Source organism: Cyanistes caeruleus, chromosome 6 (genome assembly GCF_971803275.1).
Source record: "Cyanistes caeruleus chromosome 6, bCyaCae1.hap1.1, whole genome shotgun sequence".
NCBI lineage: Eukaryota > Metazoa > Chordata > Aves > Passeriformes > Paridae > Cyanistes > Cyanistes caeruleus.
In genome coordinates this window covers 43,674,145-43,699,976 of record NC_141706.1, presented here as the reverse complement: position 1 = coordinate 43,699,976, position 25,832 = coordinate 43,674,145, and the positions used below count along the sequence as shown (strand labels likewise).

Genomic DNA, 25,832 nt, shown 5'->3' with positions numbered 1-25,832 from the left:
GGGCGGGGCTCTCCCGCGGCGCGCACGTGCGTGAGGCGGCTCGCGTGGCGCCCCCCCGCGGCGGCGGCGCGATGGAGCTGGAGGCGGCGCGGCGCGCGGTGCTGGCGGCCGTGCGGGGCACGCGCGCCGCCGACCTGCCGCGCCTGCTGCACTGGATGCGCAACGCCCGTAAGCGCCGCGCGGGGCCGCGCCCACACCCCCTCTGCCTCGCCGGCGGGCCGGGCCCAGGGGCGCGGTGCGGCAGCCAGGGCCGCGGGGGCGGGGAGCGGACCTTGGGCAAGGGGCAGCGTGTCCGGGCCGGGGCGCCGGCCCCTCCCGGGGGTACGCGGCTGGCAGGGTACCGGCGGGGCGGCTCAGCTGGGCTGCGGCGCTCGGGAAGGCGGAGCAGAGCGCGGCCGGTGCCGCCCGCCCTGCCCGGCTCCGATCGGGGGTGGCCGTGCCGCAGCTGCCTCTCGTCCGGGCCGCGCTCCCCCGTCCGGGGACACGGGTGCCGTGTCACGGGCCGCGCGGTGACCCTCAAACCCCGCGGCGGAACACCGAGTCGGCTTTGGGTATTAGGCTTGTCTTGTTCAGCTTCACACGTGTTCACAGCAGCCTTCGAGAAGTTTGGAAATAGCGGTTTGAGCTAGTTTACAAACGCTGCTTTCCGCACTTGATGTCACCTTAAGTTAACATAGCTTTCTGTTTACTCCCTTGTTTATGCCTGGATGTAATTTCATCAGTGTGCTGCAGTCAAGCATTTTGTGGCACAAGAAGAAAGTAAATATGGGTCAGTGCAGAAGCTGTAAATTTGCAATTGAACCCAAAGGATGACACGGAAAACCTCAGCGGAGGCAGTGCATTAAAGCTGTAGTCACATAGTGCCATGCTGAATATAGTATAAAAGCTGCTTAGTCTTTAGGTATATGTACATTTTTCCATTGCAGTTAGGAATCTGGAAGACCCCTCCAATCTTGTGATCCAGTCTCAAGCATTTAGTATGTGTTTGTCCTGTTTATTAATGATTGTCTCCTGGGATGGTAAACCTACCCTGATGGTCATGTGTTAGGAGAAATTCATCATACGATACAGTACTTCCCCAAGTCATGCCCTGCTTTGCTTGAGTTATGCTTCTTGTTTAGGTCTTTGTTCCAGCATGTCCACTTTACTTCCTAAGCCAACACACAAGGGACTGTGACACAAAGGCCAGCTCTGTCACTAAGAAGTTATCCATCTGTCTAGGTACTTGGAACTGCAAAGTCACTGTTGCCCTGTGCCCTGTGGTTTGTGGCTCCCACAGTCAGATGGAGGGGTAGGGCAGATCCTTTTCAGGTGGAGCAGGCCCTCTGCTGGATTTAGTGGAAGAGAACCAGTTGGGAACAGTGTTTACTGTCCGTGGCCCGGCATGCAGCCCTCCCACCCAAACAGGTTCTTTCTTAGGGGAGACATTGCCAAATGTTCCAGAGCATTTGGGTGTCAGCCTTCATGACTAGAGCAGAGACGGGCCTCCACAGGACTTGAAGGCTGAATTTTGATGGAAGTAGTTTGTGTTAATTGCAGTTAAACATTGTTATTTTCTCTGTGTGTATGTACACATACTGTGTGCATGTATATACCTATGAGAGTATATGTCTGCATGTGTGCATAGACACAATGCCAAAGAAAAACTGCATCCTTCCATTTTTGTGGTTCTGTCTGGACACAGTAGCTTCTGTGCTTGGGTTAATGTGAACAATCTTGTTAGAATCTTGTTAGAAGTAGTTTTCTTCTTCCCGTAAGCTTTAATATAAAAACCTCATTGAATTTCACATGCAATCTTTCATCTTGCTTATTGACGTCACATAAATCATCACAGCTCCTATGCACTGTATTAGTTTGTGTGGTGGGCATATATGGCTTTCTCAGCTTCCTGACTCGTTTACAAATATAGTAAAACACATGGGAGCTTACTAGTGAAACTTGAAAATGCTGAACTGTTTCAGTTAGGAAACTCATACTTACTATTTTCTCCTTTTCAGTTCTATGATCGTGTTTTACTTCTGCCATAGGAGATTTTAGCCAATAGCATAGTTTATGTAGACTCCAAAATCCTTTGTCAGTGAATACATTTCAATATTTTTTTTATATTACAGCTTCCAAAACTTCCCATAGATGGTTTCTGTGAAAGATAATATGCTATGGTTACTAGCCATTGTTAGATTATGATATCTGAAATATTTTTTCTGAATTTTGATGATCTAGCTTTTTTGCCTAGGTCTTTCAATGAAAGGACACATATATTCTTGCTTCGTATTTGCTCTTCATAATTATGATACAACCTAAAGAGTAGATTAGGTTCCAAATCTTGAGCTACTTTGTGTGAGTATATTTTGGTATATCTGAGCAATCTGTGTCCTTCTATTTTTATACTGTTCACATCAATAGTGATTGCTGCTGCTTCACTATGTGCATCACCTTTAAACATAATTAGCTTTACAGTTGCCATTCAATGGCTTTCCAGTTCATATGCTGCAGATCAGAGAACAGAGTGGACGGGGCAATCAGGATCAAGCAGCTGAAATAATGAATATGATTTCATCTCTGTAGTCTCCTTGTCAGGCCATCTTCAGAATATTTTTTGGTTTAGGATTCTTTGCTTACAGGCTTGTGCTCTGATAATATGTTATGCTAATTTTCTCTTTCAAAAAAATGCTTATTGCTAATATTGTGGCTGGATGCTATAATTAATATTCTGAGAAATCAAGTTGTACTTTAGACATCTGCATCCTTGGCATTTGCTTACACTTTGTGATTGTATTTTGTGAAGTGCTGATGCAGTATACCATAGGCAACCATATTTGCTCCAAGGTGTGTCATTTAGAATGTGTGACTTAGGCTAATCTTATTTCCCTGATTGCCACATTTGTGGAGACATTTACAGCCTATAGAATTTGGTTTCATGCTAAGGCTTATAGAAGTTAACAGTGGAAAAATATTAATGTTTACCAATTTCTTGTGCTCTCTCAAGATGCTGCAGTCTCCCTCTCTAACATACATATATGTTTACATGTAGATACATGTAGATGTAAAAGAGCGGAAATTAGAAAGCTTTATGCTTATGTGTAAAAGCTTACATTGTTAAACAATCAAGATATGTTTCACTGCTTCTTGGGGTCATTAACCTGTTCCTGTTTTTCTAATCTCCTTTGTCTGAATGGCTGTGTCCTGCTTTATTTCTAGCTTTCACCCTGATGAGTGCAGGACTAGAGTACAAGATCAGTATCTCTCCCTTACTGTTTTTATTCTCTTGCAGCATTGGACAGTAAGTGAGCAGAGGCATTTGTCCTGCAGGTAGCATTCCTTTAGCCTCTTTGCATTTTCTTCAGAGATGCAAATATTTCCTGTGATGTCCTCAGCACAGCACTCTTGATGATGCTTCTCTTTGTATTATTTCTCTGAGCTGCTTCTGTGGCTGCATACTGTCAGTAACTTTTAGTGTGGCTTTTTTTTTCCCCTCAGAATTGTTGTATTTGAATAATTATTCTGCCCAAGATAGTCCTGTGATAATTAATAGTGCTTGGAGTGAGGATATTGAGGGGCTGGTAGAAGTTTCTGCTGCTGTACCCTGAATACAGCTAGGGAATGTGATGTTCTCTCTGTGTGGAGAGAAGGCTGTTTTATGGGAGATGTAAAAGGTGACCAGATCTATGTGCCATACAGAAATAAAAGCCTAGTCTTTGGTGATACAGATGTAGGAAGGAAACAAACCTCTGATGAAAAAAAAAAAAAAAAAAAAAGTGGTAGGAATGGGGAGATAATATTCTGAATGAAAATTTAGGATAAATGGAAACAAAAATGTTATCCCCACAGACAAACTTTTTCTGTGGTATGTCAGTTCCCTGCCTTCTCCTCCTGTATCCCATTCCTGTTTCTGTCAAGTTGTTGAGCTTATAGTTTTACCTCCAGCTGAGGAGAGCTGGGTGTGATTCCAGTGTTAGCTGTAGTCAGGCTTTTTCCTTCTTCACACCACTCTCTGAATTAAAGTGTACATGCATCCTTAAAGTCCTACATAATGTGGTTGGCCTTTAGGATTGGTGTTGTTGCAAAGACAGTCTTATTTATTACTGTAACTTAGTTGGTGTTTTCTGGCTCACACACTGAATGCATGAAATGTCATTGAGAAACTTCCATGGATGATACAAAATGATTTATAGTAAAGAGAGTTATCTTACGTAAAGCCTTACATATTTTGAACTGAAAGAACTTTGAACATATTCTCACTCCAATGATTTCTGACTAGCCTTCCTTAGTAATTACGGGAATGTAAATGAATGAAAGATTCTATCAGTTTTTTCTTCGTATGAATGTGGGGGTTTTTGTGTTGAGAATTTTAGAAATTCCAAATCATGTGTGATTGAAGAAGACGTTACTGTTTTAAAGCAGCTGCTTAGCAACACTGCTTGGCTGTTTCACAATCAGCCTGCTCTTCCCACACACTGCAGTGAAATGTACGTCATTTCACGGTGACTTGCATTCCAGCTTTTCTTTTGAGTTAGTCTTAGATCTTAAAGAAAATTAAATAATAAGAGTTGGAAAAAAAGAACAGGAACTTTTGGTGTCTTAACTTTTTTATAATAGGATGATTAATGTTTTAATATCCTTTTGCAATAACCATGCTCCAGAAGTTCCGGCTAAGAAAACCTGGGTGAAGCCCAAGAGCTAATTCAAACCACTTGGGAAAACCCCCCCTGACCATCCCATTCAGTTGGGTCCCAGCATTTGATGTATAGCTGGGGCACATTTCCACTTGAACCTCCACTGCCCAGACTTCTAAAATTTTCAGTGTCAGAAAATGTTGCATTAGGTAAGAATGAATGCTGGAGGAGATAACTAGTGAAGTGACCAAGCTGTCTGTTTACATGAGCAGGAACACAGGAATCAGGGGAAGTAAATACAGGAATCTGAATCTTGAGTTTGAGATTGAAGTCACCAAACCACTCTACCTACTGGCAACTACTGAATGCTTTTGCTGTACTAGCACTTAAATGCAGATTACAAAGCCTGTCTCTCAGTCAATGTCAGTGAAGCACATATAAATTGATAAGACCCTTAATGCTTCTTGTGTTCTGTCATGGGGTCTAAGATTGAAATATTTTTCCATCAGGGCTAAAACTTACTGTTGTGATACTAACTTCTAACTTTTTTTCAGTTCATGTAACAGTGTAATAAAACAGTCCTACAAACCTTTTCCAATCTATGCATGTCCTTAGAAACTTAAATATGAAGCTAAGATTTCAAAGTGATACACTGGCCTGAATAGCTGATTGTTCTTTCAGTACTCAAAATATTCAAAAACAAGAGTATTACTCAAAATAATAATTGATTAATAAGCATTGCAAATCTCATTGCACATCTTCTGATTTAAGGATAAACAACATATAATGAAGTGCAAGTTATTTTTTTTGTGGATTCACTTGTACTGGGAACAAACGAGCTTTTTAAGAGGTTGGTGTACAATTTAGTCTTGTGACTTGAAAGTTGAGGGCAGTCAGTGCTGTAAATCCAGACTTTTAACAGGCAGTGAGAGAGGAGTATCTGATAAAATCAACCTAACTGATTATGGAGGATGTGCTGCTTTAGTACAGTGTTCTGCATACAGAGAAGAAACTTCTCATCATACTCTTAGGAGCAGACCAAGTGTGTCCAGCATTTTCTGTCATGTACTTTATTATCTAGGAATTAGCATGTTCTCTGACTTGCTAGGTAAAATTATCAGATGATAATATTGACAAGACAAGAAGAGGAAACACAATAAGAAAAACTTGATTCTTTAAATGTTTCCTTTCAGTCATTGCAGATGGAACTAAAGTGGAATGATTATCTTTAAAAAGGATGAAAATGTGTGTTTCTGCAATGGGACAAGTATAGTATGTGGTTTTGTGTTTGTGTGTATGTGAAAAAGGCTTCATATCCAAATTTGTAGAAGTGATTTATTCAAGTAAAATATCCTTTCAGAAGACATAAAAATAACATTGCATTTTCACTTTTACTGGAATGGATTTACCTGTTAAAATGATACCACAAAAAAAATCTTCTTTACTACTCTGTTAGATAAACTAAAATGGGATGTTACCTATTGGATGAATCATCAGTTTTGGGAATTTGCATTAATTTTCTTTTTTGACAAGTGATACTGGTCTGAGAGAGGTCTCAAGAATACCAAATACTCCCTAAGTTGTTAGTCATTGAAATGTAATAGTGGTGGGGAAAACTAGGGGTTGTAAAACAGTTATGAGACTTAACTTGTTTAGAATTTAACTTCAAATCTTCTTTTAGTCAATTAACCAATGTAAAGGACTTAAACTAATAAAATGAATTCTGATTATGTTTATGTTGGAAAAAGTTGATTGCTTTCTACCAATAACTATGTATGCTTTGAGATAGAAATAATATTTAGAGTTCCTGAGGTACCTGATATACTGAGGTCACATATTGCTTCTCAAACTGTTTAGCCAAAAAGGGCAGTACTAAAGTTTTAGGGATGTGCTGCTTCCTCCTTGACCTGGTTGTCCAGTATTATTAAAACATGCTGAATTACTAAATTAACCATTAATTAAGTAACATGGCTGTTAGTATTTGCTTTTCTCTTCTGTGAGTTGGAGTATTTACCTAGAAGACCATAAGGTACTTGCTGCTATGGTTGCCTCTGCTAAATCCTCTTCTTTCCTCTTCTTCAGTGACATTCTGTTGTCATTTGGAAATCGCACATTGCTTGTCTTCAATCCTGTTTTGCAGTTCTGGGGTGTTCAGATGTTGGTGTAGCGGTGCTCTCTATCTGGTGTGAGGCTTTGTGATGTTTTTTTAGCTTGTGTAGAAAGGCTGACTAGCACCAGGGTGATAATGAGGCTTTTTGCAACGTGTTAATTAAATTTTATAAATGCATGTTGAGTAAATCCAGTGGAACCGGTTTTTGAAGTAAAATACAAACACTACGCACTCAGACTTCCTCCATAAACAAATGATTGTGATTCATCTTGCAGTGTTTCATGAACTGTACGTTTCTTTCCTGGTTGCTTGTCTGTTCAATGAACACAGGTTGGCTTGCACACTCTCCATTTCGTGTTGTATACATTTCATGTATATAACAGCTACTAAAATGATATATAAAATAGTTTTCTATTTTTGTTTCTTCTTTGAAGATCCCTTTTAAGGCAATACTGAGATTCTCGAGTGAGCAATTTGTTAAACACGAGGGTGGAGTTGATAAAACTACCAGCAGAGGTGCATATTTTCATATTTGGCAGTGGTGTTTCCTACTTGATGATGGCAATCTACAAATATTTGCATACTGCAAAAGTAAATGAGTTATTGTGGTAGCTGTTGCTGTTTCTTGCTTTGACAGGAAGGAGTCGACTCTCCGTGTCAGAGTTCAGTCACAGACTATACACACGTGTGTTGCACACACAGCTTCTGCTGCAGTTGCCATTTTGTCATCTCAGATGAAGTCTGTTCAGACCTCCTTCTCCTTTTTGTTCCTGCTTGTTGTGCTTTAGAGTATTAACTAATAGTTAGAAAGGAGCATTTCCATTTGTCATTTATTTTTCAGTGTCAGCATTTCAACAGTTTTTTCTTTGATGTGTTGTCCTTAGGACTTGTTTTGAACAGAGCATACAAGAAGTTGTGTGTGCCATACTTTGTCTCGCAAGAAGAGATCAGAGGGCCTTATAGAAGAGAAGAGATCAGGTGGTGTACAGATAGAACTCAGGGCAGGGGAGGGATATTCTTGGTTAGAGGAAGACAGATGTGCTACCTGTGTCCCACTGAAGGTGTGTGTTTCTCTGCTGTGGAGCTGGAGCACTGAATAGTCCGGAGAGCTATCCGTCACTGATGTTGGCCAGGAAAGGTCACCCAGGCCATGAAGGAGCAGATCCTATTGACACACTAGATCTGGGAGGAAGAGAGCTGAAGTTCTGTATTTGCAGTGTGATGTGGCTAGCCTGGTGGTCTAGGAACACTTCCTGTGTTTCATTAAATGCTATGTATGAATTTGATACTCTTAACAGGCACTATAACAGCTGGATGAGCTCTCTTGCATAGTAATAGTATTGTTTTAAAGCAAGTGCCAGATGTAGAGGCTTATTGCCCACAGGCACTGATCTGTTCAGCTGCTAATATCAGCTTTCTACTCTCTTGTTCTGTCTGTAGCAGGATTTTTCCCCTTGCTCCCTCAGATGTTATCCACCTCAGCAAACTGGCGCCTTGGCACTCTGAGGGCATATTGTGGTGCTGATGGTCTCAGTTAAGTTGCAGTTAGATTTTCCCACTTTCCCTTCCCATAATATCTGGGTTTATTTCTCTGCTGAGTCACATCCATAGAAATCTTCCCCTAAGCTGATCGGAGAAATCGCTGTGCTTCTGGGATGTTCAGACAAACTTGTAAATTGTTGGATGGGCTGTGAGTTTGACAGGATGGGTGCTCATCAGAGGTTTCAAATTAAAATGCTGACAAGCTGGAGCTGCTGCGTTGCACCTGTTGTATTGGTGTTGCTGCTGTTGCAGCTGCTGCCTCTGTCCCTCCTGTGTTCCTGGCTGCAAAGTGTGCATCTCTTTAGGAGCTGTGGTTCTGGAGAGCCTAACTGCAAGCACTTTGGAGCAGTGAATTGCCTTCCTGGAGTGTAACAACTACCAGTAGCAGTGGCCCATCAGGGCCTTGGAGCATTACTGCTGTACGTTTAATAAATTATAGATCAAATAGATCTTAAGGGAATACAGATAATTTAAAGTTTCTGCTGCCTACTACAGGTGATTCGGGATTATCTGCTTGGGTTAATTCTTGGATGTGTTGAAAGAACCATTTATATTTCCACTCTTAAGAAGAGAGCTTTTTGCACCAATGAATGATGGTTTCTTTAATCATATTGCTCTCGCTACAGTGTTTAGGCAAAAAGAAGTATTTCAGAAGCATTTCATAGTTTAAAGGTTTGTAAGTTTCTGATTCCTATATTAGCCTTAAAATTTCTCACTCTTTCTAGCATTTCCTGTGATCCACAGGAAAGATTAAATATATTAGCATAGAGAAACTTGTAGTGTGTTCTGTAGATTTATTTTTAACCTGTTTGCCATCAGGCTTTTCTGTACTAATGTTCCCACCTGGAACAACAATGCTGGTAAACATTGCCTTTTTTAAAAACACCTGTAAAAGCTGTAAGATTTTCTGAGTGATGCACGTATATGTAAAAAGCATAGTTGCTGCCCAACATGTTTACAGTCTAAATAAAACAAGAAGCCAACCAGAAGGTATGGGGAAGAGAGGACATACATGTCCAGTTTTAGACTAGATTTAGTAGATGGGTTTGGTATATTTTTTCAGGATTAGATTAGTGGTTGTTTTTTGTTGGTGTTAGTTGTCTTTTACAACTTTGACCTGAGATGTGCTTTTGTTTAGAATCAGTTCAGCATCCTCAAAGCAGTGAGATGTCCAGACAAATAGGAATTTCATCTAGTCCTTCTTTTGAGGAAAACATAACAAGAAAAGAGCAGGGTACAGGCATACAGCAGATGCCAGTTAGGAACATCATACTATTAACATGAAATTAGGGGTATAAGCAGGATGTTGGCAGCAAGATGTTAAAAGTCTGGTAAGAGCAAGCAGACCTTCAGCTGGAGTGTCTGGTTCTCAATACTGCAGGTCAGAAAGGATGAAGAGAGTCCAGGAGATCCAAAGGGAAGTGTTGAGAACCATTACACTCGAGGAAGAAAAAAATCCAGATAGGTCTGGATAGGCAAAACTTGGTTTTTCCTGGAAAGACGACTGATGTGACAAATGATAAGTCTGGAGGGAATAGTTGCTATATAATGGAGAGGAACAAAGTTTTCCATTTCCATTGTGAATGGGGCAGAAAATAGTTATTAGTGGCAGAGGAAATCTAAATCAGTAATTAAAAAGGGTATACCTTTCTAATATTGTTAGTCAAGCACTGGAATAGACGGCTAATGGTGGTTGTAGAGTTTCCAGCATGAAAAATCATTTTTAAAAGAGCAGTTTGGAGACGTAATGACACTTGGTATTGTCTGAGCCTTGATAGAAGAAATGAGTAGTGTCTTCACATGGTTTCCTTCTCAATCTTTTTTCTAGATGTCTTCAAAAAATGTGCTAAAGTAATGCAGAAATATTCTGGAAAAACAGCAAAAATTTACAGTGTGGCTTTGCAAAAATGTATTGGTTTACATCCATTCCTATTTTTCTTCTCATTTGAGATATTTTGATAGTTTAGGTAATGTAAAATATATTGTGAGTTGAACTGTGCATTATCCCCGATTTTTCTGTAAGTCTATTAGAAAGATCGTACGTATAAAAAGAAACTTGAATTAAAAAAAAAAAAAAAAGAGGCTGCATTCAGGCAACTATTGAGTTTTTGTAATTTCTCCAATAGTTCAAAAACATCTTTGATGTTTTTTATATCTTAAGCTGAAACAGTATCACTTTGGTGGCAGCCCAGACTATCGTATGTGAGTTATAAATTTATAAATATGAAAATAATTTAGGATTTCAGAAAAGCAGTGCATTTATTTTATGTGGCAAAGTTATTACAATCCGAATCTGTCATTGGCTGGAAAAGCTAACAAAGGCTGAAAAATGCATACAAATAAAAAACCTTATCCATCTGGTGTTGTTTATGTATTGCAACTGTATTGTACTGGTCATCACTTAGTCCACATGATCTGCATATGATTGTTCAAGGGTTTTGTTTGTCTTGATTTATAGATGACTTTGATGAGCTTGTGGTGAGTAACAATGATGTTGTGCTCAGAAATATCGCTGAAGATTTGCGGAATCGTTTACCCATCGAGGCAATGTTTACTTCAGAACATCAAGCTGTTCAGAAAGTAAGCTAATTGTTATGGTTTGCTTTTGCTGAACCACATCATTTATTCTGATACCATTTTTAGCAGTAGTTCATAATAGAGAATGAACATGGATTGAAGTATAGGAAATCTCAGTTTGGTTCTCAGGTCTGTTGCTCTATATTTGCATGACTCCAAGAAAGTTGTTTCATAGTTTTTGTATTTTGATCATATGTATTTGGGATAGCTTTCATTCTGTGTGGTATGGCACCTGTCACAGTGACTCTTTAATGCTAGCTCCATAATAGACTCTAACAGCCCCCTTAAAGGCAACAGTAACACAAGGACAGTGTTTTGCTGTTGCTATAATGTGGGCAGCCCAGAGATGATCTCCAGCTCTTTTCAGATTCTGATGGCTCAGAAAGAGGTGGGCTGTGAGTCCTGTGGGAAGAGAGTGCACCTTTTCTACTTGAGCTGTCAGTATATAAGGAAAGTTAATGCATTTTCCAGAAAAGTGGTGCGTGGCTCTTCAGTGGGAAAAGTGGATTGGCCAATGCAGCAAGCCTGGAAAAGGGAGGAAAGATGAATAGGAGGATGAAGATTATGCCCTTTGAAATGATGAGAACTGGTTTACTTCTGATTGAAAGTGACACCCATGTTAATCAGGGGTGCTTCTAGATAGAGGCATAAGGCACAATGATGAAAATAGTCAGTTGAGGCTGAAAAGCAGAATTGATCTTTCTGCTAAATTTAAGTAACATTCTCCTCATTAAAAGAAGAGAAGAAGCTTCCTTTACCCTATATGTTCTCTATAGCCAAGCAAGAACTAAAGAGACAAAATTTACATCAGATGCCCTACTCAGGTATAATTTTGATACTCAGGTATCAAAACCAGTTTTCTTTCGTTTGTCATCTGCCACGTACTGGTTATTTCAGTGGAATTTGAATACCCAATTTACATGCAGGATTTCTATTGTTTAATTTTTTTTTTTTTGTAATTGTTGCATAGGGAAAAACATGGAACTCAGGGATTTTGGGAAAGGTAGGATGGTGGGACAGTTAACATGTGACAATGAAAGTGAAGTTAAGAGACTTGGTTATGCCTTTCTAAGGTTTTGTTCTTCTTCTCAGATACACCAGCATCCACTGCCCATGATTCATGTTGATGCATTCCTGTATGATGATGATGTTGTTGATTCATTGTGTGAGGAGGGGAAAATGAGTAGGAGCTACTGCACACAGTGTGGCTCATACAAAACTGCATCTCTAGGTAAGTGTTCTTTCGGGAACAAGAGAAACAAATTGAGTTTAACTAAACTGGTTTGTGCAGCGACTCAGCTGGACAAGACAACATCCAGCTGATGGAGGACTTTGTCCAGACTGGTGCAATACACAGGCCGGAATTATTTCCCATAACCAATGGAAGGAGCCTCCTACACATGTAAGTTGAATTAATTTGCAGTGTATGAGTGACAATTGTTGCCCAAAAACTGGGCAGGTAAGAGGCAGGCTATGTACCATTGGAGAGGAAGATGCAAGAGAAAGTGTAGAGTGTAGAGTCCATGCAGTAGCCTCAGTCTCCTTTCACATGCTGAAAAACAGTAGAAAGCACCATCTGTCTTAAAGCTTGTGTGTGGTGTGGTACAGATCAGTGCCAGTATAGCAGAGACATTGAAAGAATGGTTTATATGGAGAACATTCCATTCATTAAAACTTTGGAGTTGAAATTAAAGCTATTAATATGTCTGCCCATAAAAAGTTCTGCACAAATTGTGTTGAGCCTTAGGTACTACGTTTCCTTTTTCAGTTAAACAGTTCCAAGTTACTTTGTTTTGTATTCTTTAACATTACACATTACTGTGCAGAAACAGGTAATTCAGTTTCATGAAGAATTTCAAAATTCTCCATGTAAGGCAAGGAATCTCCAGACTTGGGACAGGCTGCTTGGCTGATTACCTCTGATCTGCAAACCCTGGTGTTCCAGGGTGCCCAGCACTAGTTCAGTCAAGAAACCACACAAGTTTTCAGTGAAGATAATTCCTCAGGTTACTATTTCAGTGGTTAATTACACAGTAGTTAGTACTGCCCACCCAACACCTTTGTTCTGTTCTTATTTCCCAGAGTTTATTTCGCATTCCTTTTCCCTCATGGAACTGAAGTTTCTTTATCAACATGTACTGCCTGACCTGACAGGAAAGGTAGTGGTTGACGTTGGCTCCAGGCTTGGTGCAGTGCTATTTGCGGTAACTTCCAGCACAGGAATTCATATTTTATTACTGTGACAAACATTTTCCCTCTCTTCTGACTGCCTACTCTCATTACTCAATCTTGGATGGGTCATTCTGAGAGGCACCTCCGATCTGACTCTCTGAATAGTGTAAGGTGCTGTTTACTAGCAATTTCAGTTCTTCCTCTGTTCCTCACAAGAGGGACTACAAATGATCTTGCTTATGGAGAGAAAAAGTCTGTTGTCCAACAGAGTAGCATATTGCTGTCACACATGCTGCTCTTTTGCTTGTTCCTGCTGTCTCTTTCATAAGTAAGTTTGTCCTCTCATGTCTTGACCATGCCTATATATAGATTAGTTATGTTAAATTCCTTTATGAAGCTGATAAACTGTTAAAATACACAAAGGAAGGCTTTGATATGAATTTGTCTCTAAAAACATATTGTCCTGCTCTGCATTTTAAAATGCACATAAAATACTTCATCGAGAAACTTGAGTGCAATTTTGATTGCTTTTGGCATGGCTGGTATAACATATGGCCAACAGCAATGCAAAACACACATTACTACTTTCTTTAAAAAGTCAGTGTCTGCTTAGGGCTCAATCTTGCAAACATTTGAGCATGTGATTTTACTCATTTGAATAGTCTAATTTTGGGATTACTCAAATGAGGAAAGTTACTCCCATTTGTAAATATTTGCAGAATTGGGTCCTTAAATGGTAACACTAGGCTAGGCTGATTTTGTTTTGAAGTATTTAAATCCTTGTATTATTATAGCAGAAGATACTCTGGAAGCACTCTTTCAGAAAAGAGTTCTGCTTTGTAACATGGTCTTGCCTTGGAGGAGGAGTGACTTCACAGGTTGCTTTTCTACTTTCTGAGTTGAACAGTTTCAGAAAACCTTAATAATGAAGTTGTAATACATGTGAATCTTAGATATTCTGTATCATCAGCATTATTTGTCTGGCAAAGTGTAATTATTGTGCTCAATGGAGACAGTGGCACTTAAAGCAGTATCTTTGTTAGAGCACTGTATGCTCAAGTATTTGTACTTTTTTTTTTTAACATTTCCAACAACTTCCCAAAATCTTAGTCCAAAACTAAACTCTTTTTTGGGCTTAAAATTACATCATAATTTAGCTTTTTTTTCTTTTTGCATATGTACTTGCATGAAGCATCTGAAAATGTCAGTAATACAGTAACTTAGAGGTGCTGGCAAAGACTTGATATCAAAATATCCCACTATATTATTGGTACATTGTCCTCCATTTTCACTCATTTTGACTATGTTATGTTTAATATTTTTGTTATTTTCTCTTGATATTTTCTTCAGTTCTCCCAAAAAACAAAAACTACAGTAGAGTCTTTTCCCTAAACACTATTTTCATAACTTGTTTTGTACACCTTTTTTCTTTCTTAGACTATTTTCCATCTGTTTTGTAGTTGAGGTGAACTTGGAGCTTTCCTTTCCTTCTTGCTGATGTGTCACTTTGGATCTCTTACTAAAATTTGTGAGGCTTAAGTGGGAATTGCCAAATCAGGAGCTTAGCCCTGAAAAATATTTCACATCCACTGAAAGACATTTCTCAACTCACTATTTTAAAATGGTTTTTAATCTTAACTCGTGTTTTATTCTCTTCTTTTTAAATGAAAATTTTGAACTTGTTTTAAAGGCATCACAGTTACTAAATTTCCTTTTCCTAATGTAGGGTTATCTTTATAGCTCAGCTTCCCTGCTGTATGGAGTAGAAATGAATGCAGACTTTTGCCAGTTGCAAGAAATGATGATTACCAAGTATGAGTTCACTGACAGAATAAAGGTAACTAATAGTATGTTTTAGTTTACGTATTTTTAACCACTATGTGCAAGGTATCTGGTTTAAGTGAGTGGCTGGCAAGCCAGCATTCTGAGAAATTTCTGCCTTTGCTTCTTTTGATAATAAACAAAGGCTTTGCGTTAGGAAAAAAAGATCTTACAGTAGAGAGGAAGAGGGAAATTATCAAAATATGAATCTCTTAGCCTTTTTCCTGACTGGACTTACCCATTGGTTCACAGAAAACAGATACATCTTAGCTGACTCTCCCAGTGAAATCAATTACATCATTGCCACTCACTTCTGCGAAGTTGAGTGTATAAGGAATTTCTGTCACAAACACAAAAGTAAATGTGTGTGATTCACTTTTGTTAGCAGAAAAATGTTGGTAGGATTTGCAAATTTGCATCTAAGGACACCTAAATGATTTAGAATTATCTGTATTTCCTTTCATAGAATGTCCATGTATATGTACCTTCCACAAACAAAATGGGTTTCAGACAAAATGCTATCATTATGGGCATCATTTCCCTAGTTTCATTATGGGAATAGCTACCAATATATTAAAGAAGAAAAAAAAAATCCTTTCTGGACCATACCTATTATTTTGTTACCAGCAAAAGTTAGTAAGTAGAATATGCATAGTAGAATACTGGCTTTAATCCTGTGTTGAATGCATGTGCTCTTGAATGAAGTCACACAAACTGCTGAGCATAGTAATTTCTTTGGTATTAAGGTAACCCAATTTTAAACTAGAAAGAAAAAATAAACATAAAATATTTAACACAGGGTAAGCAGTATCATTGGGTTGCTCATTTCAGTCGCAGTTGCTGACAGTTTATCCATAACCTTTGGGTTTTGCGTATGTTTTGTGTTCATAACACTTTATGGTGATGAAACTGAAAGTACAGTTAGGAACTCTGTCAAGTTAATTTAGTGGAGCTGGAGATCTATAAGCATGTTTTTCAGCCCTGTGTATTTTTTATTATAAGCTTTTATGTATTTTCTTCACACCTTGTAATTCTGCTGAAGTATTCATTTTGGAGCATAAAGATAAGATAATAGGTTTTCAAAGCAGTGCCCGAGGACTTAGCTATTTGAGTCTCATTAAATGCTAATTTAGTCATGTGATTCCTGTTATCACACTGCTTTGAACATTTCAATCTTAGATTTTTATTTCACCCCCAAATGAATCCTCTCTAGAGGAACATTCAGCTTGAAAAGTTGTGAGAATCCAGATGCTGGTCATAATTCATGACACAAGTTCGAAAAACTTTCTAGAGACTCTTCTTAAATAGAGATTGTTTTTTTCAAGATATTCTGAATTTTTACTAGAATATGTTCCTAAAGGATAGCAAAGTGAAATGGTATCTTTAATGGCTTAATCTCTGAGTGAACCTTGTGTTTCTTTGGTAAACACTTGTTTTGTTAAAGTACATAGAAGGTTGCTCAGCATCTTTTGCCATTTGAGGAAACACTTAGATACTGGGAGGAAAGTAAACAGTTCAACAGATCTTAGGAAACTTTAGATCTCAATTCAGAAATTCAGAAATTGCCTGTAGTCATGAAAGGCTTGGTGTGTATTTGTTGGACTACAGGGCAGTTTTAAAATCAGTTGCTGCCTCCTCTGTTGTGCTGGCACACAGCCAAGCAGATCAGAACAGAGAACCAAAATCTGCAAAATTGGGATTTTGACTAGAGCAGTACCTGGGTCTGGCTCATTGTGCAGCCACACATGCTTATGTGGTCCCAAATTCCTAAGGGGGAATGTGTTTGGGGAGAGTGACCCTTAGGTGACTTGGTCAGTATGGTCACTTGCTCTGTAAATACAGAGTAATTTTAGGTCAAGTCTTAAGTATCATTCAAGTCAAGGAAACATCAACATATATTCAGAGTTTTCCAGTAGTTCAAGGATCTTTCTGAATTGTAGTTTAAAATACTAGGACTATGATTAGTATCCTATCCTGTGCATGGGGTTATTCCTCCCCAGGTGCAGGACCCTGTATTTGCCTTTGCTGAACTTCAGAAGGTTCCTCTCTGCCCATCCCTCCATGGTGTCAGCCACACCTCCCAGCTTCCTGTCATCAGTGAAGTTGCTGAGGAGGCATCTGCTCTTCATCCAAGACATTCATGGATAAATTAAACTATACTGGACCCAGTACTGAGTTTTGGGGGACACCAGAATTGACAGGCCTCCAGCTAGACCCTGTGCCACTGTTTATGGCCCTTTGGGATCTGCCATTCAGTCAATTCTCAATCCTCACTGCCCACTCACACCCTGAGTTTGCCTGTGAGGATGTGAGAAATATGTCAGAAGCCCTGCTGAAGTCAAAATAGACAAAATCCACTGATCTCCCCTCATCCATCTAGGTAACTGGTTCATCACAGAAGTCAATCAGGTTGGTTAAGCATGACTTCACTTTAGTGAATCTATGCTGACTACTACTTATCCCTTCAAAAGATATTCCAATTTACATTTCTCATCAGATTTGGGATGCAGAATAATAGAACATACTGAGTTGAAAAGGACCCACATGGATCATTGAGTCAGATTGATAGATTTCTCTGTCTTTAAGAGGAAATCAAACACATCAAAGTGTTAATGAGCATCCACATTCTCCTGTCTCACTTGTTTTGAAAAATGACATGATGTGCTAATACCCTTTTTGGGAGGTGAAGGTAGATGAAATCAAAACAGCTCCTCCTGTGCTGACTGAAGAGGCAGTTGTTTAGTAGGATCCTTCAGAGCTGCTGAGCATCCTGCCTTTCCAGCATTCCCTGTCCCAATATGCATTGTGAGAATTCAGCTGTCAAATCTGAGTCTGTAGTATCTTTTCTAGCTATAATCCTTCAGTAACCCACTGACTCTGGGAGATGCCTTTTAATGTCCTCAAAATAGCTTCAACTTGCTTAACTTCTTTCCTGAAATTACTGGACATTTGTGATAAAATATAGGAAAGTGAAGTGTAACAGTCATCACATATATCATCTCCTCTTTTATGGCACACGGTTCTAAACCAAAATTCCGATGCACTTTATTTTACTTAGCATAATGGATTGAGTATTTTAATTAAAGGAGTTAAATCTGATTTTTTTTTTTTTCATTTTTGAAAAGTTATTAATCGTTGTGCATGTCAGTTTTATCTTCTGTGAAGCCAGTGAAATACCTGTTTTTGTGACTGGTTCAAAAGGGTGGTAGCAGGTGCTGTATTAGGCTGACAGGCTTCATGACTTCTCAAAGGGTGTATTCATCTCTTAATTTATGCCTTGGGAAATTTTTCTCCTTCAGGTGGTTCATGCAGACATCTGTACTCAGCCCTCACTTCTGCAGAAGGCTGATGTTGTTGTAATGAATAATGTCTTTGAATATTTTCTTGACAGACGGGAACAAGCCAGGTAAGCTCTGTGTCCAAACAAGTTACCTATTCCTTTGGCAATATGTGTGTAACCTTGTGAATTATGGAAAACCTTAAGGTTGTGCTTTTTGAAGGCACATACATAATTTATATAAGGAAATTGTTTCATACTGCCTACTTTTAATTGTTATACTTAGCTGCTAAGGTGTTCTGGCAGTTGTCTATTGTTAAACCCACTAAACACTGCTGCTTTGTTTACCCAAACCTTGGCTTGAATCCTTTCACTGATATGTTAAAATAGTATCTTGCTGCTAAAGAATCTGAAATAACTGTATCAGCATAAAGCTTAATCTTCAGAAATAAGATGAGTCATTCACTTGTGGATGTCAGAGCTTTAATATATACAGACTACAAAGCATGGTTATAAATGATATTTCTAATAGATATTAATAAGGATGTGGTAGCAAAAAAACATGTGGCTAAGGTTCACTTTCAGGTACAAGACACTCACAGATGAGCTTTTCCTAATCCAGCAGCATCCGTTTAAAATGTAAATAACTTGGTCATCCAAAGTTTAGAATGGGCAGTCAAAAAGGAGTACCTGTGTCTCCACTTTGTCCCAGCCAAGTCTGACATTCTGTACCAGCTTCAGCTAAGGCTTACCCTGCTGCCCAGGATACCAAGTGATAATGCCAACCATAGGCACAGAGTGGATGGGTAAAGGATAAGTGGGTGTTTCAAAATGCCAGGAGATATGTTTCCAGGCACATGACTGAGAATTCATTTGATTCTTTCATAACTTGGGGATAGTGGTTTAGTGTTGCATTACTAGCATGAAGACAAATGACATTTGAAGAATGCTGGAAATTAAATTCTTTTTAGTCTGAATTGCCATGCTGTGAGAAATTATCTTACTTGCAAAATGAAAAAAAAGGAGCGCTGGGGGCTGTATTTAAACACTGATTACTAATGTCTTAAGAGAAGTACTTTGTCACGACTGTACACGAAGTATGTATGTATGTATGTAAAGAGCAACTTACTGTGATGCTTAATAAAGGACTGCACTTCAGGACTGGATTTTCTTCAAACCCAAAAATTTAAAGGGGCCAAATGTCAATGTTTAATCCTTGTTCAAAGTGAAAGTCTTGGCAATACTAAATTATATGCATGTATGTATGAGAATTATAAAGTTACAAAATCTAACATTGTAAGACCATATATTCCCTGTGGTTTTAATACAAAGCTTTGTTTTATTCCTGCAAATATATTTGCTTAGATATTAATAATGACTGATAAACATGTATTGCAAGTCTTTAAGGTTAGTCTCTTGCCAATAAACTGCATGTGTTAGATTCATTGTATATCGAATATTGTTGTTTTTTTCCCAAAAAAAATTGGTCATCTACCTTTAAATATGTTTCAGAGCTTGGGAATTTATTGCTTGTAATGTAAGGAAAAGAGGGTCCTTATTAGTGACAGTTCCGAGTCTTGAGGAATCACTTTCAAAGCTCCAGGTAAGTTCCCTCAGCCTGTTTTAGCTGACAGACATCATTAATTTCTGTGGAAGTGGCATTTCTGTAGTTGAAGTTAGCTGCTTGCCAGTATTGCTGTAAGGAAGGATATATAATATTTTGCAGAAATTAAAAGGTGGAAGACTCTGGATTCTGTTTTGAGGTTGACCACCAACACATCTTCCCGTACTTCAATTGTCCTCCTGTAAAAAGGAAAATCCCAGCCTATGTCAGTAGGCTGCATGAATCATTGTATTAACATGAGTATTGTATATACATGAGTATTAATACAGCAGGATGAGCTTCTGGAAGTACAGATTAGTACTGGGATGTGGTCTCCCAGCTAGCCAAGTGACTGCCATCAGGCATCTTGAATCAGTTACATAGCTTTAAATTGTGGCTGGAAGCAAACATAACGACAGTGCATCTTTCAAACATGTTTGAATGCTCTGTGGTGTTCCCTGAGTAGTAAACACACCTGATCGGCCACGCTCTGCTCTCTTTCCATTCTGCCATCGGTCATTGCTAGATCGTCTGTGTGACACCTAGTCAAATTACATGGTCTAGCTTTAGCTTGGAAACAAAATGCTGATCAGACATGACAAGGTAATGTACAAAGTGACTTGCTCACAACAGTAGTTAGTTTTAGAGAAATTGAATCACCTGTTTGCTGTATGCTGATGGGTGAAGTAGATTGTCATCCCCAAGAGCAATGGTGTTATTTGAACTTTTCATGGAGCAGGCTGTAGTCACAGAGCAGCTGAGAAGCCCTTTGTAGCCTTAATACAATACTTCCTGGGTGTGAAACAAGAAAATACCTGTGATTCTTCCACAATACTGTTAGCTGCTCCCTCAGCACGTCTGTCAGAATGTCACCTTCTGATCAGGATGCTTGGGGCTTATACAAATGCATAAAGAAAAGCAGTTGTAGTATGCTAACAAAATAATCTAGACTATTGACTGAGATAAGTTTTAAAGTTACCTTTATTATCTCCTATTTGAGTGAAAATGGCTTTTCCATAAATGAATTTATCATTGCCATATAATTTGGAATGATTAATCTCTCATATTATTTATGTCTTGCCTTCCTAATGTTGAAACTCCTTAACCTTGAAACTCCTGCTGTTTCTTAACATGGTGTTCATTTAAGGATCTGCTTTCATTGTTTCAGACAGATGTACAGCTCAGTCAGTGGGTCGAAGAGGTGCAGCTAAACTATGATGTGTATATGGAAAAGGATGTTGACAGAGAAGCACTCGAACAGATACATTTATACAAGATCCTCTAGTACCTGGGAAAATTTACTAGTATCCTTATGATATATATTTTGGGCCTAAAATGAATTTGGATTGATCTGTGTGAATAAATCCAGTCAAAATCCATTTTGTGGTTAATTTGAGTCATATATGTGGTTTTTAATGAAAAAGTCTTTTGAAACATGTTTTCTTACAGAGTCATTTTGTCTTAACATGGTATTTTGACTTTTAACTAGGAGATATCCTCATGGTTTGTCTTTTCCAGAAATGTTAAAAAGAGCATCTGCATAGTAATGCTTAAAGAACTTTTGGTCAGTAGCATTGTGCACTGCCAATGTTTGCTAAATATATCAAACCTAAGAATAGGGAATCCTTGTAAATGTGAATTATAAGAATGTATTTAGCATAATGTTACATGAAAGTTATGGTGCTGTTTCATTTTTGTATAAACCATTTATTATTATCAGTAATAATATTTATTAATAGTATTATCTTTGGTGTTCCTCCTATGGAATTTGTAGGTTTTCTTCCCAGAGTCTGCTTGATAGCCTGATTATTTACTGGCATATGTTATGAGGGAGGCAAGTTCCTCTATTTAGTTAGTTGTCCTTAAGGTGGGTATTAATATAAAATACTGAAGGACACCAAGGAGTCATGGAGAATTAATACAGCAAGTCCAGGATGATGGAACTCTTTTCCTGCACTTCTGCTGCAGATGGTAGGAAGTATAATAAAGGGTTAAGAAGCTGAAAATTCTGAACAGGTGTCACAGCTTAGAAGAGACTTGGTGGTGGCGTAAAACAGTGGAAATTCGTAACAGAGCCTCCTCAGGGAGAAAAGATCCACATACGCCCACCACATTTATATTTAGATTTTATATTCTAAGGATGTAAAGCTTTTAGTCAGCTGAAGAATGTTTCAGGTTTTAGCAAACATTAACAATCCCAAGTGCAAAAATATTAACTCAGGAGTTTTGGACTGAGTGTGTTGTGAATTTAGAAGCATTGTTAAAACATTTGCTGCACAACTTATGTCTGGTGTAAATGGGAAAACATCAAATTGGATTTCAGTCTTCAAATGATGTACAGGTCAGTGACTTTGATAATACATGATGTAAGCAAATAGGATCAGTGGCCTTTAGGCACTCACCAACACAGTAACTAAATGGGACTGTAGAAAGCATAGTGAGTTTTAAGAAGTGTTACTTTCATGGCCTGTTCAGAGTGGAAGAAGATGTTGTAACTTAAGTGATACTGAGCCGCTGCTCAAATACTGTGTTGGATCTATTCTTCATGCATTTAAAAATGGAAAAAAAGATGAAAAGTTTTTCTTAAAACATTTTATTTTATTGGTTACTTAGTTGTCAGTGAGACAAGTGCCCCTAGAAAAGAAGCCTAGGAGAGGCTAAGCAACAGGGTGGAGGAGTAATGCAAGGTTAATAGATCTAATAAGGAGAGAACAAAAATGAAGAAAAGAAATGCATGCGCAGTTCAGAATGAGGAAATGAGCACTGTAGTAATCAGTACAGTGGAAGCTGTGACTGAATTGGAGTGTATAAATAGGCTGCTATAAAAGGAAAACTGAATGGGTCATAAAAAGCTACTTCATAACCCTACTACCATGTGAGCAGAAAACACCATGTTGGAATGTTTTATGCTTTTTCCAGAGGTCCTGCAAGATATCCCAAATCAATTGTCAGGACTTAGGGCTCATGATGCTGGCTATGATCTGTGCCCTGCACCTTGTTTTGGTAATATGGGAACTACAACTTTCATTGTAGTTGTTTCCCCTCTTCATGCTGAGTCTTCAAATACTTTTTTGGGTGTTGATCTCAGATTAAAAAAATTTCAATAGACTGGAGCAGATCACCAGCATACTTAATGACATCTGTATCCTCTGACTCTGAAAATAGCATGCACGCATCTGGAGCTCATATGGAACAGAGGGTGCAAAAGGGAAGCTCCCCCTGTCTTTTTTAGACATCAGGAGAAATTCAAGAGGTGAGTTCAAGCGGCTGAAATGTGTGTTTTCCTCCCCTGCCCTTAGTGGTTCCTTAGTTAAAACCCTCACATTGACATGTTCACTGAGAAGAGGTGATGGTAATTCTTCTGTCTTTACGAGTCTTCTGTCCTTGTAGAAGCCTCTTCCTAAGTTGACTTCATAGGGCCAGGGAGCATAGGGCCATTCTTAAGGATGTTATGAGCTGCCTAACTCACCTACTGAAGACTAGAAACAACTAGTGTATGAAAGAAGGTAGTAATTGTCTCTTTTCCAGCTGTCCTCCTTCAGTCCTGTTACACATTCCCACACACAAGGGTAGCAAAGGTAAAGTGTGATGTGGTTTGCAAAACCTCATGTGAAACGGAGCTAATCACTCTTCCCTGTGCTTGCTCAGAAGACCTCAGACATCAGCTGAAATCCTCCCAAGAGTGTGTGTATCGCCTCAATTCAGGTTTCGCTTGTTAAGCTTGAGGAAGCTGCCAGAATATATTCAGCATGTCGAGTCCTTGTTCTTAGTTCTGCTACTGCTGAATTGCATGGTATTTGGCCAATGATTGAGCTTTTCTCTTCCTTGATGTCTACAGTGAAAATGAGAACAACAAATCCAAAATCAGAGAAGGTTGTGAATTAACTGAATATCAATTGCTTTGAGATTGTCATATAAAAAATGTTAAAAAGCAGAGCTCTTCTTTATAAGTGACCTAATTTAAAAGACCTGAAAGGCAAAGATAATACCTCTCTGAGATACTTTCTGGCTCTTTCCTTCACCTGACAGCATTGAAAAGGAAGCACAGATTAACCATAGTACAGTGTTGAAAATGCATAAATAGCTGTTTCCTAGTGCTCTCAGTTTTTACACTGCTCTTGCTTTTAGATGGTCTCTGGTGTTGGGAAGAAAGGAGAGGGGAGAGTCTGGCACCCAGATTTTTGGGCCTGCATGCAGGGCAGCCCTGTGACAGCTGCTGGAGATGTCATGGTGGCTGCCACAAGCTGCCAACCCAAGCTGCTGCTGCCCCACATAGCTCTGGTGCTGCACAGCTGGTGTGTGCTGCGGCTGCCTGTAAAACACAGCTCTGTGCAGCCTGACAGAGGCCCCAGCCCTGGCTACAGCAGCAGTACACTGTGGTCATGAACAACTTGTAAATCACAAAATTTCACTTTCGTAGGCCTGAATTAGAAAAAATTAATGAAGGAGATGCACATCTGCAGCACTTATAATCACCAGGAGTTCCTGACACACATGGAAAGCAGCTCTGCTATTCCCCAATAGCTTAAGTACCATGCAGTACCCTGTTTTCTAAAGAAAGAGCTATCTGAAATTTGAACCCATTAAAAATTATTAGTAGTAGTAAAAGAAAAAAAGACTCTGGATCCACTGTAGTAGCACAAAAAATGGTCAAGCTATAAGAATGATAAGATTTACTTTGCAGAAAGGGGATGTTGCAAATCTCTTTACTTGAGACTTTGTTTTCAAAAAATCACCAAATGTTTAGTGAGAATAGCCTGGCTCTCAAAGGTGTGTCATTCTCCAGGTGCTTTTTTTCACAGTAAGCAATACTGGAAGGGGCTAATGACCCATGGTTGGGAAAACCTGACAGTGAGCAAACTTGAAAAAACCCAAATCCAGCTCCCTCATTCCTCACCATCTGTATCCTCTCTTTCCTGGGTTTCTCCTGTCTCTTGCTTCTTTTCAGCTGTCTTTTCTCTCTCTGCTGCCAGTGCCAGGACCAGCCCGTGGTGCAACAGGAGCTGTGCCTGAGTGTGGCTGCAGCCTGCACGTTTTATCTGTTACTGGAAGACAATACTAGCAAATGTGACCGGTAACTTCAGAGAGCAGCTTCTAGGGCTCTCTTCAGGCTGGAATAATGACAGAAACATTTTTAAGGGGCTGCTTTGTACTCTCCAGGAATTCCTGGTGGGGACTCCAGTGAAAAGAGCAGACCCTGCTCCATCTCATCTCTGAGGCCTCACAATAGATTCAGGGTCTGGTTTACCCCTGTCCACCCTGGATGAAGCAGGAGTTGATGTGCACAATGCCAGTACTCTTTGCCAGCATTTTAATAAATGGCCTCTCATATGCCCTTGGGCTGTCACAAACCCTCTGCAGTAGAGTGGGTTGTATTTGTAGAAATAAGTGAGAGAAAAAGGCAGTGCTGCTTTTCCAACAAATGTATGTTAAATGCTCCTGGAAATGTCTGTACTTCCACTCATTCATTATTTGAGACCAGATTAATGTGGCACAGTGTTTTGGGGAAGGAAGAGAGATGGAACATCATGCTTAAGTGCGTATGTTTTTAAAATTCCTGCGTAGAAACTCAGTGCAGCTTGTAGCTCTTAAAAAATTGACATGTTTGTGTCACCCTAGGGGTGAGTCTTTTCCAACAGGAACAAGGTAGTAGTATGCTGGAAGACTTAGAATTGATCACCTCCAGAGTCCCTTGTAGCTTGTAATGTAGGAGTTCTCTACATGAACATATGCTGGAGTCATTCCCCATCCAACAAAGAGATATTAAAACTCCAAACCCAGAAGTTCACTATTAGTCTTCTGTACTAAACATTTGCTTTCCCCCTTTTCTTCTGCTGCATGACCTGTGTGATGTCCCAGCTCCTCCTGCAGTTGTGGTACTATTTTAGCTGGAGAAATCTTGGGGATTTTTGCATTCATGCTTCTCCAGAGACTTTTCTCTTTCCACTTGGTGGGACAGGAGGAGAGGAAGAAGTTTTCATTCATCACAGGGTGCATCAGAGGCCCAAGTTCTCCTGATCTGCCCCTCTCTCTGTGAAAATGGCCATGAGGGCTTACTTTCCATCACCTGGCTCAAGCCCCACCAAACACCTATGGGGCAGGTGGAGGAGAGGGGAG

At 39.4% G+C, this 25,832-nt stretch overlaps 1 protein-coding gene and 1 long non-coding RNA gene across 3 annotated transcripts; one reads left to right on the top strand and one right to left on the bottom strand.

Annotated features, from left to right (window-relative positions):
- Nucleotide 1: 1 nt before the first annotated feature.
- Nucleotides 2-21,094, top strand: LOC111929581 (uncharacterized). Of its 2 annotated transcripts, none has more exons than XM_086893258.1 (8): nucleotides 2-168; nucleotides 10,724-10,845; nucleotides 11,935-12,073; nucleotides 12,925-13,001; nucleotides 14,741-14,851; nucleotides 18,135-18,241; nucleotides 19,625-19,715; nucleotides 20,884-21,094. In XM_086893258.1, exons 1-8 carry the CDS (start codon nucleotides 72-74, stop codon nucleotides 20,998-21,000), a joined length of 861 nt encoding a protein of 286 aa, XP_086749384.1. In that variant the 5' UTR covers nucleotides 2-71; the 3' UTR covers nucleotides 21,001-21,094. The 2 variants fall into 2 exon arrangements, with proteins under 2 accessions (XP_086749384.1, XP_086749383.1); XM_086893257.1 differs by having other exon boundaries at nucleotides 12,925-13,046.
- A 1,198-nt stretch (nucleotides 21,095-22,292) lies between these two features.
- LOC147652628 (uncharacterized) lies at nucleotides 22,293-24,759 on the bottom strand. The gene is made up of 2 exons (XR_015288058.1): nucleotides 24,613-24,759; nucleotides 22,293-23,547 (listed from the first exon to the last, which is right to left on the bottom strand). It is a non-coding gene; the product is annotated as an uncharacterized LOC147652628 (long non-coding RNA).
- Nucleotides 24,760-25,832: the final 1,073 nt, after the last annotated feature.

What these genes read in the sequence shown, in the direction of transcription:
- LOC111929581 (XM_086893257.1), top strand. Translation starts at nt 72, where the DNA reads ATGGAGCTGGAGGCGGCGCGGCGCGCGGTGCTGGCGGCCGTGCGGGGC. An exon ending in ATACAAAACTGCATCTCTAG is followed by an intron (nt 12,074 to 12,924) that starts GTAAGTGTTCTT and finishes CTTATTTCCCAG; the next exon opens with AGTTTATTTCGCATTCCTTT. An exon ending in AGTTCACTGACAGAATAAAG is followed by an intron (nt 14,852 to 18,134) that starts GTAACTAATAGT and finishes TTTCTCCTTCAG; the next exon opens with GTGGTTCATGCAGACATCTG.